The sequence below is a fragment of the Medicago truncatula genome, chromosome 4 (genome assembly GCF_003473485.1).
Source record: "Medicago truncatula cultivar Jemalong A17 chromosome 4, MtrunA17r5.0-ANR, whole genome shotgun sequence".
In the NCBI taxonomy this organism is placed as follows: Eukaryota; Viridiplantae; Streptophyta; class Magnoliopsida; order Fabales; family Fabaceae; genus Medicago; species Medicago truncatula.
In genome coordinates, this window is record NC_053045.1 from 3,944,344 (window position 1) to 3,962,821 (window position 18,478).

General features: G+C 31.4%; 5 protein-coding genes across 5 annotated transcripts; all 5 read right to left on the reverse strand.

The window, feature by feature from the left end:
• Positions 1–417: 417 nt before the first annotated feature.
• Positions 418–1,372, reverse strand: LOC25491426 (dirigent protein 19). The gene has a single exon (XM_013599337.3). The coding sequence runs from the start codon at positions 1,211–1,213 to the stop codon at positions 620–622; it is 594 nt and encodes a 197-aa protein (XP_013454791.1). The 5' UTR covers positions 1,214–1,372; the 3' UTR covers positions 418–619.
• Positions 1,373–2,036: 664 nt separating this feature from the next.
• On the reverse strand, positions 2,037–5,183 carry LOC25491427 (receptor-like protein 33). Its single transcript, XM_013599338.3, has one exon. The coding sequence runs from the start codon at positions 5,181–5,183 to the stop codon at positions 2,037–2,039; it is 3,147 nt and encodes a 1,048-aa protein (XP_013454792.1).
• Positions 5,184–6,220: 1,037 nt separating this feature from the next.
• On the reverse strand, positions 6,221–7,123 carry LOC25491428 (dirigent protein 22). The gene has a single exon (XM_013599339.3). It carries the CDS (start codon positions 7,112–7,114, stop codon positions 6,431–6,433), a length of 684 nt encoding a protein of 227 aa, XP_013454793.2. The 5' UTR covers positions 7,115–7,123; the 3' UTR covers positions 6,221–6,430.
• A 3,010-nt stretch (positions 7,124–10,133) lies between these two features.
• LOC25491429 (dirigent protein 22) lies at positions 10,134–11,035 on the reverse strand. Its single transcript, XM_013599340.3, has one exon. It carries the CDS (start codon positions 10,895–10,897, stop codon positions 10,298–10,300), a length of 600 nt encoding a protein of 199 aa, XP_013454794.1. The 5' UTR covers positions 10,898–11,035; the 3' UTR covers positions 10,134–10,297.
• A 6,524-nt stretch (positions 11,036–17,559) lies between these two features.
• LOC25491430 (dirigent protein 20) lies at positions 17,560–18,246 on the reverse strand. The gene has a single exon (XM_013599341.3). The coding sequence runs from the start codon at positions 18,222–18,224 to the stop codon at positions 17,625–17,627; it is 600 nt and encodes a 199-aa protein (XP_013454795.3). The 5' UTR covers positions 18,225–18,246; the 3' UTR covers positions 17,560–17,624.
• Between the last annotated feature and the right edge of the window lie 232 nt (positions 18,247–18,478).

An 18,478-nucleotide genomic window follows, 5' to 3' on the forward strand; every position in this document is an offset into this window, starting at 1 on the left:
CTTTATATAATGACTAACGAGCTAATTAATGAACACAAAAAGTACAAGAAAATGAAATGAAATGTACATTTGAGGTTAGATTATGACATGCATAAAAGAATGAGTTACTATGAGTTATTTATTATACATTTAAAAGTCGAGCAATTCAGGTCCTAAGTTAGGTAGGTGCACATTTAATAGTAGGACAATTCAAGTAATATAGTAGAACAATTTAACGAGTGGACAACGATGGGTTTCTACAAAAGAAAAACCAAGCTTCTCAATCAACAAGTCCTCTAACCCTAAAAAACAAGAAAGAAATGGATTTGATGCAAATTATCCATCATTGTATTAATATTAATCTCAACTGATGATGATTACCAGACAACTAAAAGCTTTAAGTTTTTTATTTGTCGAACTAAAATTAAAATCGTCTGATCTTCTACCCAACGACTTACATAAAATGACTATAATAACGTACAAATTATAAAATTTAATAACGACGATAATTCCTTATCTAATAACAATGAACCATAGACATAAACATAGTAAAAGCTAAGACAAACATCTCATAGGTTTTTTTCATGACAAACACAAATCATGAAATAAACATAACATGAGCAACAACAATAATTAACAATCAATAGTAAAAAACATAAACATTGTACTCAACAGTAGTATCTTGAGAATCATATTGATAAGTTTTAGTTTGAGCATAGCCTCTTGCAAATCTAAAACGTCCGGTACCACCAACAATAGGCATTTCCCTAACCTTATTAAGAGCAGAATTTCTCCCCAAGATAGTAATAGTACTCCCATTATACTTTCCTTCAATGAAAGCAAAAGTCATAGCCATGAACAAACTAAACTCATCCTTTGATGCAGATGCATACAACCCTTGAGCTTTTCCAACAAGCTTAGAACTCATTTTTGGTCCTAAAGTTAAAGGGTTGTCAATAATGTTGACTAAACCAAAAGAAGTAGTTGTGTTTAGCTTCAATGGTAGTGGTACAACTGTAATTGAAGTAGGGTTTTTTCCACTCATGATGTCATGCCAAAAGAATCTGAAATGACTTAGCTTTTCTTGGTTGTTTAGGTGTAACAATTTGGGGTCTATTGAACGAACAAAATCATAAGTTTCTTCTTTTTCAAATGATGGTGATGAAGTTGAAGTGAGGGTGTTGCAAGAGAAGAGAAGGAAGAAGAAAAAAGTGAGGAAGTGTTGGGTAGGCATGGTGGTGGGGTTAGAGTGATTTTGATGCTAACTCTAGAGAAACCAAAATAGTGAAGGAGAGAAGAGAATAATGGAAGATGAATGAAGTGTAGCCAAGAGGGGTTTGTTTATAAGACAACAAGTATAGAGGGAGAAAAGTGAACTAAAAAGGACAAAAGATTTTTTTATCAAGTAACCTAGCGGCTAGATTTACACACATTATATGTGGAGAAATGGGAAATCCGGGGTTCGAACCTCACCCCTACACATAATATCTCTGGTAGCTACCAACCGAGCTAAACTTACAAGACAACACTATTTAACACTTCATTTTCTCTCTATCTCTATCTTCTTATCATATCACCAACCTATCACATTAAGTATATAGACATCATTTAACTGTCCAAGTCGAAGCATTTCAGGTATTAATCCATCTACTATCTTGCATCCAAATCATTTAGCTGTCCAACACTATTCATTGATATTTTATTGTGAATTTCACACTCTCTTGATACTACCATCATTTTCATTACTAATGACAGTTATTACGAATGACATAGTAATACTACCATCATTTTCTCATTTAATATTTGATTTCCTTTGAGAAAACACATAGGAGCAAATTGATCCAGGTCTAAATGTATGATTTTCATACTTAATAGTTATAATTCAACTCATAAATTTTTAATTCAAATGAAACTCTATCAGTCACTACAACTCCAGGTGACACTATTTTATTTAAATTGAATAGAACATTTATCACTACATATAGAACAATAGAGTCTGGAATTAAAAAGACGAATATACTAATAAGCACATTCATTAGTTACTAATGGCACTATCACTACCACCTTAAACTAGTGAATGACTTTCCTCTGTGGTTTACGTATTCAACATGCATCCAGGGAAAAATCTTGCAGAGAATTGTGTCCAAAAGTTTGCAATAGTCTTCCCTCCATCGCTTCCAAAACATGAAGGGAATTATCAAAATCCCAAGCCCGAAAACAAATCCAAATTCCACACTTAAAATATTCCAGTCACTTGACTTAGCTAGCCTTCCACATGTTTCTTGTGGATGCAAGTCCTGCCTTATACCATCTGGTTTTTCAGTCAACGGAGGACCATATAGACCATAATTTCCTTCGAACGAAGATGCTTCAAATGACTGAAGTTGCGTACCTGTTGGAATCTTCCCAACCAAATGATTGAAGGAGAGGTTCAAATATGAAAGGAAGGACAAGCTGGCAAGTTGCATGGGAATTTCACCAACCAATGAGTTATTTGAGAGGTCCAAGGACTCTAACTGTTTCAAGTTTCCTATAGTTGATGGAATTTCACCAGAGAGATTGTTGTTTGAAAAGTTGAGAACATGGATTGCTTTGAATTTCATTAGCACCTTCGGGATTGGTCCTTCAAAATGATTCGATGAGAAATCAATGGCTGTGAAGATTGTTAGAATTTTAACAAACTCCATATCTTGACCTTTATTGGAAACCGTCACACTATCATGATAATATGGGTTGAATGCCTCCACTGTCGGGATAAATTCCGATACATCATCATGTTCATCATGCATCATTCTTTCCCATGCTGTGAAATATTTTTCAGATAGTTTTCCATTGAAATTGTTGAAAGCAATGTCCACAATTTGAATCATTTTCCAAGGCTTATTTGCTAGTGAAAGTGAACATTTTACGGAACCATGGAATTTGTTGTTCCGCAAAACCAAGACACTAAGTGTTGGTATGTTCTTCAAGAAGCATGGAAAACGACCAACCATTTGATTTGATCCAATATCCAATATCTTTAATGATGAGCAATGGGAGAGGGATTTTGGAATTGGCCCATGTAAGAGATTCTCATGGAAGTTCAAAGTCCTTACAACACAAGAAGCTAGAAACATATCTGGTATAGGGCCAGTGAGATCGTTCTTCCCTAAGTTTAATACATCAAGGGTACTAGTCATTGAAATTAAACATGGTAAAATTGTTCCAGAAATGTTGTTGAAGGAAATATCAAGCACTAGAAGTTGTGAAGCATTGCATAAAGAATCAGGGATGCTTCCATGTAAACTATTGTTGGAAAAAGAGAGAAAATATGTGGAAGATAGGTAATTACCAATATCTTCTGGGATAACAGAAAATTTGTTGGTAGAGTAATCCAAATATTCAACAGATTTAAGAAAAAAAGGTATTGGTCCTTGCAGTTTGTTGTTATGAAGGTCAAGAATTTCCCAGTAGGAAGTGAGATTTTGCAAAGGTCCTTCCAAATGAGTGAGAAGATTGTGAGAAATATTAAGAGCTTCTAGATATGGCAGTTTCCAAACCCAATTTGGTACTATTCCTTGAATCTGGTTATCTGAAAGGTCTAGTTGGATCAATGTTGTATGGTTTATCAAGAAACTAGGAAAAGTTTTCAAGTTGCAGCGTGCCAATTTTAGAAAGCTAATGTTGGGAATAAAAGACAAATCAACATGTGGCACGTTCACATTGATCGATAAGTTATTGAATGAAAGGTCTAATTCACTTAAATTTTTGAGCTTTAAAAGCTCGTCTAGCTGCAGCGATCCAGTGATCTTGTTAGTGGAAAGATCGAGGACAGAAAGTGACTTGAGCTGCAAGACAGATATTGGAAAAGGTCCTGATAGATCGTTGTTGCTTAAATCTAGGGTGTCTAATACGGAGGAAGAATTGATTGTGAATTCTTCTAGTTTACTAAAGTGGTTCAATGAAAGCCAAATATTTTTTAACAATGGAAGTTTAAAAAGGAATGAAGGAATGGCACCCGTGATAGAATTGTTGCTCAAGTTAATGGTGACAAGGTTATGCAATCCTTGATTGTGAGAAGATGATGAGTTGGTGAGTTTTTTTTCCATGTCAAAGGATGGCATTGGACCGGTAAAACTGTTAGACCACAGATTCAAGTAACTCAGTTGTGTGAGGTTTGACAATGAATTTGGAAGTGTTCCATTGAATTGACAAAAAGAAAGATCCAAAGTAGATAATTTTCTCAGGTTTCCAATAATGTTAGGTAATGCTCCATAGAAGTTTGTGTTACTTACTCTAATTATTTGAAGAGATTCACTCATTGAGTAGTGTGGAAAAAAGCCATGGAGATTTTTGTTGTTAAACAAGTCAATAGTTGACAGTGTTCCAATCTGAAAGATTGCATGTGGAAATGTACCGGTCAATTCACAAAGCGCAAGACTGAGGGTGGTCAAGTTTTTAAAATTGGCAAATGTTTTCGGCACTGGTGATGAAAAATTGTTCCCATCAAGAATAATGACTGATAGGTTCTCTAGTCTTGTTAGGGAAGAATCAAGGGGTCCTGATAAATCACAGTAAGACATGCTCAATTCTTGCAAGTCACGCAACGGCAACAAAGCATTGCTCAATTCATGTCCTCGAGATGTTATACTTATCCCATCTAGATATAGTTGCCTAATATTGGTGAGATTTTGGACAAGATTTTTCAGATTTGGATTTTTGAGTTTAAGTGGTATTATTGTTGGGTATTCAAGTACAGAGAGATCAAGAATAACCAACCTTGTAAGCTGCGAAATCTCAATCGGAATCTGCCCTACAAAGCTAGCTTGTGACAAATTCAGATATGTCAACTTATCCAACTTGATGAATCTTGATGGAATGTGAGAATTGAAATGGTTGTATGCCAAGTTTAATTTTTGGAGATGTTGAAGACTGAAAAGACTACTTGAATCGTTAAATCCACCATCGATCTTTTCGTCACTCAGATCAAGGCCGATAACATGTCCATCATTGTTGCATGTAACACCACTCCAATTGCAGCAAGCAATGCTTTTATTCCACAATTCTAGTTTGGTGGAACTTTCATGGTTGAATGTGAGATTGTTTTTTAATTGAAGCAACAATGATTGTTGATCCTCAAGACATTTGGCAGAGGTAACAAAGATTTGGAAACTGAGATATATGCTGTAGTAGCAAAGAAGGAATGAAACTAATGTGATTCTCATTCCTGTCTATATTTATTTATTTTCAGTTATAGACATGAGACATTATGTGACTAATGGTGGTTATTTATATAAGTCTTGCATTAATTTTTGACATGTACTAATGTCACCTTTGCCATTCAATTTTAGGTACCTTAGCAATAATACACTAGTGAGTGAGGTTTGAAAGACTACACGGTCCTCACACATACTTTGACTACAACTTTTTATTTTCTACTATGAAAATAATTCTCCTACTATACAATCAGGTCGGCCAGCAAGAGTCCAAGACAATGTCTCAATCCTCCAATAATATAAATTTTTATTTGATAAAAAGAGTTCATATTCTATTATTTTTAAAATTAATGTTGTCTATGATTAAATTGATTATTAATTGAAAATCAAGTATTTAAGAAGAATGTTGACTAAGAAGAATGTTGACTAAGATTACATAATATGTTTCGGTTAAGGTGAAATCGATGGCGATGCTTGATTTCGATAGAACAATATTTTATTATACTCTATTTAACTCGCGGTCAAACTCTGAATACCAATACATATTTCCCCTAATTGAGAAGCATGGGGTTAAGAGAAGAAAAAAAAAACCATCTTACACTATTTTAACACACAGGCTAAGTTGATAATGTAAGGAAAAAAAGATGCTGTAGGGTCATTTCCTGAATTTGTGTGATCCAATTATGAAGGGAGTGAAGCTACCAAACAAACAAGGATTCCACAAAGTCAAGCTATATAATTAAATCTTAAGGTCCACTTTGAATGCTTTCAATCTTTATGGGTCTTGTTCAATCATTCAAGCTAAATTAGTGTAATTAGGTTCAATATGCATTAGTGTAATTATATGATGAAGTCTTAAAAAGACATTTTGACCAATGAATACTCTCCTTAGTCTTAAAAATAAACAAAAAATTAAATATATTTGTTTAAGATTTAGCCTCAATACATTTGATTTTTTATTTACATTAAGTCCGGATGAATATGAATTGGTCTTAATATTTTGTCGTGAGATCACAAATCAAAAATAAAAGGATTTCATGTAATCATTTATAGTCGCATAGTAAATAATTTCAATAGATGACGAATATCAAACAATTGAAATTATGATTTTTTAATTTGCCGAATTATAATTCGAGTCATTTGATCTCTATCCAACAACAAAAATCGCACGATCTAACACCAATGAACCATAGACATAGTAAAAGCTAACACATGACCCTAATATGACTAATAAAATGAACAACAACAACTAAAAATCAATAGTGAAAAACATAAACATTGTACTCAACAATAGCATCTCCAGTTTTGAGATCAAACCAATGAGTAGTAGCTTTAGCATATCCTCTAGCAAATCTGAAAAGTCCACTACCACCAATAATAGGCATCTCTCTAGCCTTATTAATACCAGAATTCCTCCCCAAGATAGTAATTGTACTACCATTATACTTTCCTTCAATGAAAGCAAAGTTCATAGCCATGAGAAAACCAAAATCATCTTGTGATGCAGATGCATAGAAACCTTGAGCTTTTCCAACAAGCTTAGAACTCAATTGTGGTCCTATAGTCAAAGGGTCATCAAACATGTTGACTGAACCAAAATAAGTGGTTGTGTTTAGCTTCAATGGTGGTGGAACAATTGTAATTGCAGTGGGATTTTTCCCACTCAAGATATCATGCCAATAGAATCTGAAATGACTTAGTTTTTCTTTCTTGTTTAGGCTTAACAATTTGCGGTCTATTGGACGAACAAAATCAAAAGTTTCTTGTTTTTCTAATGATTGTAATGATGTTGAAGTGAGAGTGTTGCAAGAGAGGAGAAGGAAGAAGAACAAAGTGAGAAAATGTTGAGGAAGCATTGTTGTGATGCTGTAGAGAAAGTAAAGTAGTGGAGGAATATATAAGAGAATAATGAAAACGTGAAAGGTTTGTTTATGAGACATTTAAGATAAAAAGAGGGATGTGAACAAGGATAAAGCTAATGAGTTTTGTATAATCAAATTTAAACAACAAATTTTTACTAATACAGTTTAAATATGTGATTGTTTACCTTCGGCACACGATTAATACCCGGTGTTAAAACTATTTAACCGCCAAGTGTTTAACGACAAGTAATGAACCTTTGAAAATTATGCTAACCATGCTTAAATTTGTGGTTAATAAAGCTACGTTAATAATTAAATAAATTTTGCTATCTACTAATCAAGATTAATCATATTCATTGGTGGAGCCACTCATGGACATAGGTGGGCCATGGTCAACCCCAAATTTAATTTTGAGAAAATCAATCATATGTAATTTAGCGTGGGCGTTATACTCCGCAAAATGGTTCATGAGTTTTCTTTTTAGTCTCGCTTGTATCGCGATTATATTAGCATGAGTTTTGCAAACGTTTTCGAAGGTTTACAACCCCTGTATTTTGTTAGCTCAAAGCTTCCTTCTGAATCAAGCAATCAAGTTTTGGAGAGAATTAAGAGAGAAAAGAGAGAGCTACAATGCGAATGAAATTGGAAGTTACATATTACAATCATTCATGCTAGTACTTCATATGTAACTAACTTGCAAAGCAAGTAGTTATCCTTTCTAACTAAATTCCACAAAATAGGTAACTGACTTGCTAACGGTTTTAACTATTTCTTAACTAACATAAATTATCAAAATAGAACATATTTTACCGGGGGTTGTAGCCTCTTTTGTATAGTTTACCAAATTTTGTTTTCCTTATTTATAATTGTAATGTAAAAAAAAATCTTCCTTATAGTATTTTACAATTTCATAATTTTTCGTAGTTGTAAAATTTATAATTCATTTTGTCAATGTATTCAAATTTCCACTAAAAATACAACCATAGTAATAATGTATGCGTATTTAAAACATTTATAGTTTTTTTGGTCAAAAAAAATAAAACATTTATACCATAGGATCATCTAGCATATATTGTCTTGATCACTTACAACATCAATTTCTTGAAAAAATTACTCTACTTTTAAGATATTTTTGGTAAATTTTTTTTGTATACAATACAAAATTTGTGTATTTAATTTAAATATTATAGTTTATTTTGATGGCATGTGCAAATTCCATTTGTCTTAATCACTTAGATTTTTGTTGCAAAAGTTGTGTCATAATTATTGTTTTATTTTGTGTGAATCAAATATGCTCTAAACGCAATTGGAGAAACTAATCCCTCAAACTATTATTATTGTTTTTTTAAGAGGAATTATTATTATTGTTGAAATAACCAGTTATGCTCTATCAGAATATGATATACGTGCAATTGGAGAGACTAATTTATTTAACTTTATTTTCCCATTTCATTATTAAAATATCTTGATAACATGAGTAAAAGGAAATTTTTCCCTAAACTTTACACTTCTTGATAAAAATACACCGAACTCTCAACTCTGCGAAAGTACAAAGTATGCGTTTACATATTGGAGGTGTTGCTTTGAAGGTAAGAAACAGTTATAGGGTCACGCACGTTGCAGACAAAAACTGATAACATATATATTCCGTTTGAGGTTAATTGGTGCATAATAATGTGGTTTTTGAGCTCATGAATAGAGATCAAATTAGTGTCATGAATTAGTTGGTAAGAAGTTGACTCATCCATAAAGTTGTGCAGTCAACTTTTTACTGTTAATGTGATAACGTTTTTAGTTGACGATTTATAAATATCTTTGTAAATACTCTACTCTATAAACTTTGAGGTCCGATTATGATGAACTCCTAAAGTTCAACCTAGATAAACTTTTTTCTATAAAAAAAAACATATAACATTAGTGTGACAATACTTGGAGTCTCGGAAAGTATTATAGTACTCATTCATACCCATCGGTCTAGTGGTGGTAATAAAAACTAAAAAAAAAAAGTTTAATAATTATATTCATCACAAATTTATTTAAATAAAAATGAAACAAAATTAGAAACTACGTAGCGTATTTTTTTTTTGAAGGAAGAAAATAAGTAGCGTCGTTTACAAAGTAATTGTCAATTATTTGATATATATATACATATATAAAAGTAGTATATGTTTTGATTATGAAATATTTTTATCAAGCCCCTAACAAAATTTGTTTTTTTAAAGACCCTAAGAAAATTAGTTGTGAATAGAAAAATTCAAATATTGAAATTATTTGAGCACCACCAAACACAACATCACATTACAACATACAATTTCGTTTGACTCATTTAACATTCAACTGATAATAAAAGAGAGTATGTTACTTTTGACTTTTGACTTTGAGACACCTTTCTTCTTGGTAAAAGAGGTCGTCCCATGCCGTTAATAAAGAAGTTTTTTCTAAATTTTTTTAGTTGCAGGGCATTTTATAAATTTCAGAAGACTGACTAAGGGGGATATATAGTCCAAATTTTTTTGGAAAGGTTTGAGGTTAATGAGGAATGCTATTGTTCAAATGTATTGTTGTGTATGTCTTCAAATTTGTGAAGTTGAGAATGACAAGAATCGTGACACGATTTAACAAGCATGTCACGATTTTTTAGACAATGAGCTGTTTTGCAGGGTGTACAATTGTAACACGATTTTAAAAAAATGTGACACGATTTTTGGTTTGTTGAGGAGATATTAAATATCTCATTGAAAATGGATACAGTACCACATGACCTCAAAAGCATGAAAGATATAGTGCTCTTTGCCATTATGAACTTTCATTTCTTTAGAACCATAAACTAATAATGAGCAAAATGAACACAAATTTTTAAGGATTGTATACTTATGGACCAAAATTTAATTTATATTTGAGGTTAGATTATCACATGACATATTATGAGCTATTATTATAAATTTAAAAGTAAAGCAATTCATTACAGATAATTTGTCCTTTCAATCTTTGTGTAAAAATGATATAACAAATCAAAATCAAAATCAAGAGGCTGTTTAAATTATTATCTCAATTATAACACCAACCACTAATAATAATTAAATAGGGAACAAAGATATGTTCCTTAAAAAAGGGAAGTCAAACTTCACAAGCAAACCCTCAAAAACAAGAAAAAAAATAGATCTGATGCAATCAGTCATCATTTTTATTCAATAATCTCAATTGATGATGAGTATCAAACATAAATCATAAATTAAACATTACAACAACAATAATTAACAATCAATAGTGAAAAACATAAACATTATACTCAACAATAGCATCCCCAGATTTGATATCAAACCAATGAGTATTAGCTTCAGCATAACCTCTAGCAAATCTGAAAAATCCACTACCACCAATCACAGGCATCTCTCTAACTTTATGAAAAACAGCATTCCTTCCCAATATAGTAAGTGTACTTCCATTATACTTTCCTTCAGTAAAAGCAAAATTCATAGCCATAAGCAAATCAACTTCATCTTTGCATGCAGATGCATAGAATCCTTGAGCTTTTCCAACAATCTTAGAATTCAACTGTGGTCCTAAAGTTAAAGGGTTGTCGATCATGCGGACTGAACCAAAGGCAGTGGTTGAGTTTAGTTTCATTGGTGGTGGGACAACTGCAACTGAAGTAGGGTTTTTTCCACTCACTATGTCGTGCCAGTAGAATCTGAAATGACTTAGTTTTTCCTTCTTTAGGCTTAATAATTTGCGGTCTATAGGACGAACAAATTCAAAAGTGTCACCATTTTCTGATGATGATGATGATGTTGTTAAAGTGACGGTGTTGCAAGAAAGAAGAAGGAAGAAGAACAAAGTGATGAAGTGTTGGGTTTGCATTGTAGTTTGTGGTGGGTTAGAAAGATTTGTTGTGATGCTTGCTAAGGTAAAGTAGTGGAGGAGAGAAGAGAATAATGAAAACGTGAATGAATTGTGAAGTGTGGGTGAGGGGTTTGTTTGTTTATAAGAGAACAAATGTAGGTGGGTGTAATGTGAAGGACTAAGGACATAATTAATGGAGTAGAATTATATGTACAAAGGAAAAAAAAAAAAATTTCTATTTCATGCTTAAAATTTCAAATAATAAATAAAATAGAATAAAAAATAGAGTGGTGATACATGTACACTCCCATGTGGCAATACAACTCTTACACCCACATAAAATCATGACATGTGGCAAGGAAAAGGAAGATGAAAGAAAAGTATGATTGTGAGATAAATTTACTAAAATATCCTTAATGCATGGGGTGTACAATAGGGTGTATGATTAAAGGGTGTTCATGTAACATTTTTCTAAAAAATATTACGCAAAGTGAGAGGTTGAGAGAAAAGATAAGATAAATTAGGAATTTTTACAATATTCTACGCAAAAATAAGTCATTGAAGTTAGTTTGCCTACTTTTTGAGTATTGATATTTGCCTTAGCCTTGATTATTCGTTCATCTCTTTTAAACGCAATGATATTTTTCATTTATATTTGCATACTTTTTGAGTATTGATATTTTCCTTAGTCCTAATTATTATTAAAAGGGTTATGTATTTAAAAAAATAAGATAGGAAAATTGATAATGATTTGGTTCGATGGCTAAATGGGTGAATGTGGTGTGTCTGTTGGACTTGCAGACATCATTTTTCTTTCTCTCTTTACTAGGCGGCAGGACCATAGACCGACAAACAGGGAAAATGCCACTCAAGTCTTTGTGGTGACAAAAGTGTTCCACATTTGTTGTATGTTTATTTCTTCAATAAAAAATGAACTCCAACATAGCTTTTTCTAGAGGACTTTTGATTTGTTCATATTTAAAATATCTTATTTTTTCAAATCAGCATTCATATGCAAAAATAAGAAAATAAAAAGATGGGTGTTCAAATCCAAACCGATCCAAAAAAACCGAAAACGCAAAAAACCGAATATGTTTGGATGCGTTTGAATGTTGTTTTTTAAAAACCGTTAAGATCGGATCGGATTTCGGATCACTTTTTCAAAACCGAACCAAACCGAATCGAACCGCAAAAATAGATATTAATACTTATTTTTCTTTTATTAGTATTATATATTGCATTATTATGTTGTTTGTAAAATTTTAATCTATATTATTATTACTTCATATGTTTAAAAAATAATCGATAATTTTCATACTATAATTTTATCTTTTTTAATATATTTTGCATCAAACCTATTATTTTACCCTGTTTGTGTAATATTAATATTAATAAAGAAAATTATTCCTTAAAAAATATTAAATAAAAAAATATATTTTGTATTTGGACATCCAAAAACTCATCCAAATTAAACCGCATATATTTGGATCGGTTCGGTTCAGATTTCTTTAGAATACTCATTCAAACCGAACCGAACGGCATGTGATTTTTATTTTGGATCGGTTGACATTTTGTCTCAAAACCGATCCAAACCGCACTCCGAACACCCCTAGAGGGCAACACCAAACCCATCAAGGAAAATCGAGAGAATTTAAAATTAAGAAGCCTATTATAGAAAAAGTCGTCTCTAATGTGAAAATGAATCCCACTAAATTTTTCCATTAAAAACCCATATTAGTTAATTTATCTGCACAATTTTACCTTATGTAAATATATGAGATTTGGGGAAAGAAAACTTCTTATAATATTTAAATAATTAGCTCATGTATTTTAGAGCTTCTAGAGAACAAATCTATATACTAATAAGAAAAGAAATGTTCATTGAATTTACCATTTTGCCCCTATAAGGGGCAATTTGGTAATCTACTTATTGGTTGAGTTTTTTTTTTAACAATGGCCTATGAATTTCCATTTTTGCCCCTAACCAATTTTTTTTAATTATATTCTAATATTTATATTTTTAATAACTTTTAATTATTTTTAAATTTTTAAATTTTTAACTTTTTCAATTTTTTATCCCAAATTCAATAGTTTCTACATTGCCGTTGTGGGAGATTAAGGTATCGTTTGACCCGACATTTTTCAAACTTCTCTACATTTTTAAGGAGAAGTTAGGTCAAACACACTATCAATTAAGTACTTACTAAAAAAAGTACTTTTAAAACAAATAGGTTAAATCTAGGGTTAATATTGCATCACCGGTTAACATTTAGAAATAAGAGATGACATTTTGCATAAATTAAATCTAGGGTTAATATAGTAAAGTCACAAGAAAAAATTAGGTTAAATCTAGGGCTAATATTGCGTCACGGGTTAACATTTAGAAATAAGAGATGTCATTTTGCATAAATTAAATCTAGGGCTAATATAATTTGTTTAGTAAAATTAAAGAGAAAAATTAGGAGCGATTTGTTTATTTTGATTTCCTTAACAATTAACGTTAACATTTTGATCAAATTAAACATGGTTAATTAAATAGGGTTAATACAGTAAAATTAAGCAAAAAATTTAGGTTAATTCTAGGGCAAAATTTTACGTCCGGGTTAACTTTAAGAAATAAAATAAAATAGGTTAAGTATAGCAAGACGGGTTAACATTTATAAGTAAGAGATTAAGTTAAGTATATCTAGACGGGTTAACGGTTATTCCTTTCCAAAAAAACAACATATAATTGGGAACATACTTTTATTTTACTTTAGATAAACATTAAATGCAAAAGTGTGGAGGGAAAAATTAGGTTAAAATTAGAGATGACATTTTGCATAAATTAAATCTATGGTTAATATAGTAAAGTCACGCGAAAAAATAGGTTAAATCTAGGGTTAATATTACATCACAGGTTAACATTTAGAAACAAGAGATGACATTTTGCATAAATTAAATCTAGGGTCAATATAGTAAAGTCACACGAAAAAATTAGGTTAAATTTAAGGTTAATATTGTGTCACGGGTTAACATTTAAAAATAAGAGATAAGAGATGACATTTTGCATAAATTAAATCTAGGGTTAATATAATTTGTTTAGTAAAATTAAGGAGAAAAATTAGAAGCGATTTGTTTATTTTGATTTCCCTAACAATTAACGTTAACATTTTGATTAAATTAAATAGGGTTAATACAGTAAAATTAAGCAAAGAAGTTAGGTTAAATCTTGGGCAAAATTTTGCGTTCGGGTTAACTTTAAGGAATAAGATATTATAATAGTTGTTATGTTATTTTTTATTTAGTGTTTTACGCTCTGTGTTGCAAAATTTTGGTTTACGCAGCTTTGATTTTCACATTTATAAATGACAACAATTTTCCATAATTTATAAGATTTCTCCTTCGAAACTAAATTTTAAAAAAATACGTTATTCAACCCGTGCGAAGCACGGGTTTGTAACTAGTAAAGGATTGAAAAAAAAACCTAGACCATCAATAAAGAATCACATTCCATGCAAATAAACATCCAACCTCTATTACGAGCCATCTATTGAATGGACCTCATAGCAACACATATTTAAAATATCTTCAAAATTGTTATCATATTTTAATCTCTTATCAAATATTTCAGTCATAGATGATAATTGATCTCTTCCGATTTAATATGAGGTTATGGGTTTGAAACTAACTTTAAATATGCAACAATGTTAAATCCCTTATATGAGAGTTTTGCTACGCATTGTAGATCTATCCAAATCGAGTGATTAACCTCTACAACTATATATAGAAGATACTCGGTTCACACTAAAAATATATCACTCTAATGAGAATAGATCTAGCCATCCGACAGAGACCCATGAATATTGTCTAGCCTACTTAAAGATGAACTTAGCCTAGCTCGTTTAGTATAGACATATCATGATGATGATTATGATGATGATGATATATGTAGTTGTTTTTGACTCAAAATTGATGTTTTAGAATCTGACAAAATCGGGCCACAATTTTGGGTGGAGTTTTGGAGGTTCTGTCTCGTAAAAAATCGGGACACAATTTTGCTCGGAAGGAGAAAAAATAAAAGCGTATTTTCAGCGTGAGATTTGTTCCAAATTTTGAGGGATTTATTTCTCTATACATACATATCATGTATCGGATGAAAAGAGAGAAGAGAGTAGAAAACAACGATTAAAAGCCAACAACAAAAATAGGGTTTGTAGATAATTATCTTGACAACACCTTGGAGAAACGTATTAGGATTGAGTCTCTTGGTCACGGAAAGAGATTTAGCACTTTGGGTAGAATTAGTTTTGAAGGCTAATTCTTGCAATCCTTTGGAATCTTTCGTAAAGTTACTCAAAAATTATAGTGGAACGGAGAGCTTGTTCTCTCTCTCTCTCTCTCTCTCTCTCTCTCTCTCTCTCTCTCTCTCTCTCTCTCTCTCTCTCTCTCTCTCTCTCTCTCTCTCTCTCTCTCTCTCTCTCTCTCTCTCTCTCTCTCTCTCTCTCTCTCTCTCTCTTCTCTCTCTCTCTCTCTCTCTCTCTCTCTCTCTCTCTCTCTCTCTCTCTCTCTCTCTCTCTCTCTCTCTCTCTCTCTCTCTCTCTCTCTCTCTCTCTCTCTCTCTCTCTCTCTCTCTCTCTCTCTCTCTGTTTTCTAATTTTGTTTATGTTTATAAATTTCATCCACATTGATATTGATTGCATGGTTAATTTGGTCCACACATCAAATTTTTATTGGTGTGAAGTTGTTCTTAAAATTTTAGAACATTATAATCAGGTAATTGGGTTCAATTGACCAGTTAATGAATTACCTGAATTTAATTCATGAGTGAAACAATTTTTTGTTAGACTTTACTTACCTCCTGATCGATTGTTGGATTACAAAGACAATTTCGCCTAAGAACCGAAAGGTGAACAAAAGTAAAAAAAAGCAAACAACAATTTCAGTTTTTCTTAAAATTTTAAAACCTTGTAACGAAGCAACTTGGTTCAAGTGACCGATAAATGAATTCCGCCAAGGACGAATTGTTCTGGAAAATTTAAGTTCAATTCATGAGTAGAACAATTCTTGGTCCAAACTTTACTTACCTCCGGATCAATTTTTTATGTTTAGTCCATGTGGCATTAACTCAGTTGATAGTGAAATTGCATAATATATACAGATGTTGGATTTGAACTCCAGACTCCCACATATTCACCATACAAAAAAATACATTTTTAACCACTAAACTACTTGATAAAATAGTTTATACCAGACCTAAATTCTCTACACACATTCACGGAAAACCTAAATTTCTAACTTATACTAATAGTGATACCAAAAATGGTATCATTGAGAGTTTTTTTATGAAAGATGGCATCACTGGGAGTTAAATTCCTACATTTCGTGTCGTGTGACCTATAGGGGTGCCACCATAGCACACAAATCTTCAAAAGTTTATTATAAAGTTTATCAAGCGTTTAGATGGAATTATTGAAACGAAATTATGTAAAAGTTTATCATAAAATCTATCGAAGATGAAATGGAATTATTCAAATATAATATCTTAGGTGTATTGCTCGTGTTACAAATGAAAATTTCCATGAGTGGTAAACATTAGTCAATGATATGACAACTTAGTTGGAAGAGTTTGAACTTAGTATAAGGGGAGAAATACTTGCCAAGGCACGAACTCAAACTTAAAATTTTTGAGCACTCGCATAAATATTTTCTTAAGATAAAACACTTTAAAATGTGATTAATTTATTTATCATGATAATTTGGCTTTCTTGTGTCTGGGTTATTTGAAAGGGAAAAAAAAATCGCATTTAAAAAAATGTGGCTTCTACCTCAAAAAAAAAAAAAAATGTGGCTTCTAATTCGAGTACTCTTGTTGAGAAGGTAAAGCTGAATTCTTTTATGTGGCTGAAAGCAAATCCACCTTTTATTGGTGACGAGGAGCCAACTGTGACCTTATAATTACAGGGGACAAACCCGGAAATGACCTATATTACAAGGGTAAAACACAGTTAACCCAATATTTTTTTTATTGTCTTGTGTCCAAATACTTTTATTTGTATTTGTGCATATGCAAGACTATCTCGTATCAAAAGATAAATTTCAAATCCTTTTAGACTTCCATTCATTATAATCTATTTATTTTCAAAAAATTTAGAAGAATAAATTAATAATACCAATGAAACATTAATGTTATTTTTTCTATTATGTCCTTAACTAACTATTTATTATTAAATTTTTCTTTAAATTTTTTATTTATCTTTAATATACAATTTTGTAAAACAACTCATAATAATATCTTTTGTCCATACAAAATTAATTGCTTTTTTTAATGCGTGTAAAACGTCAAAAACATCATATAATTTAAGACGGAGTGAGTAATAAAAATGGTTCTTGTGTATCGTTTACACACCAAGTTATAATTAATTAACATATATTTCTTGTCAGGTTTCTTATTAAAGAAATTCAAGACGACAAGACATACATTAATAATTCTTTTTTTCGAAAGATATACCCTCTAGTTATTTTTATAAAAAAAATAAATATTTTAAATTCATTCATTTAATAATATATATGATCTTTATTATATATCACATATATATCATTATTGAATAAATTTAAAATTTTAATTTTTTTTAATTTTTTTTATAATAGTAATCAGATGGTGTACTCGAGAAGCCAACACACAAATACTAAAATAAACATAGCATGAACAACAACAATTTATTCTTATTTTTTTTTTATGGAAAACAACAACAAAAATTAACAATCAATAATGAAAAACATGAAGATTGTACTCAATACATGCATCCCCAGATTTGAGATCAACCCAATGAGTAGTAGCTTGAGCATATCCTCTAGCAAATCTGAAAAGTCCACTGCCACCAACAACAGGCATCTCCCTAACCTTATTAAGAGCTGGATTCCTCCCCAAGATAGTAATAGTACTACCATTATACTTTCCTTCAATGAAAGCAAAATTCACTGTCATAAGAAAACCTATTTCTTCCTGTGATGCAGATGCATAGAATCCTTGAGCTCTTCCAACAAGTTTAGAACTCAGTTCGGGTCCTAAAGTCAAAGGGTTGTCAATCATGCGGACTAAACCAAAAGCATTAAGGCCGGTTGAGTGTAGTTTCAATGGTGGTTGAACAATTGTAATTGTTGTAGGGTTATTTCCACTTAGTATGTCATGCCAGTAGAATCTAAAATGGCTTAGTTTTTCCTTCTTGTTTAGGCCTAACAACTTGCGGTCTATTGGACGAACAAAATCAAAAGTTTCTTCATTTTCTGATGATGAAGTTGATGTGAGGGTGTTGCAAGAAAGTAGAAGGAAGAAGAACAAAGTGAGGAAATGTTTGGAAGACATAATTTGGTGGAGTTTGTGAAAATGTGATGCTAACTTTGTTATCTGCTTAGTCAAGTGAAGCATATATAGGAATAGGAAAATAAAATGGAGTGGGATAGGGTCAATTATTAGGCAAATTCTATGGTACATCTAATATATTTGAGTGTATCGGTACACTCACTTTTTAAATTAATGGTTAAATGAGTTGCTTTTTGAAGAAAAATATTATTTTCTATCATTTATATTTATAATAACTAAATCTTATTCATCAAAAG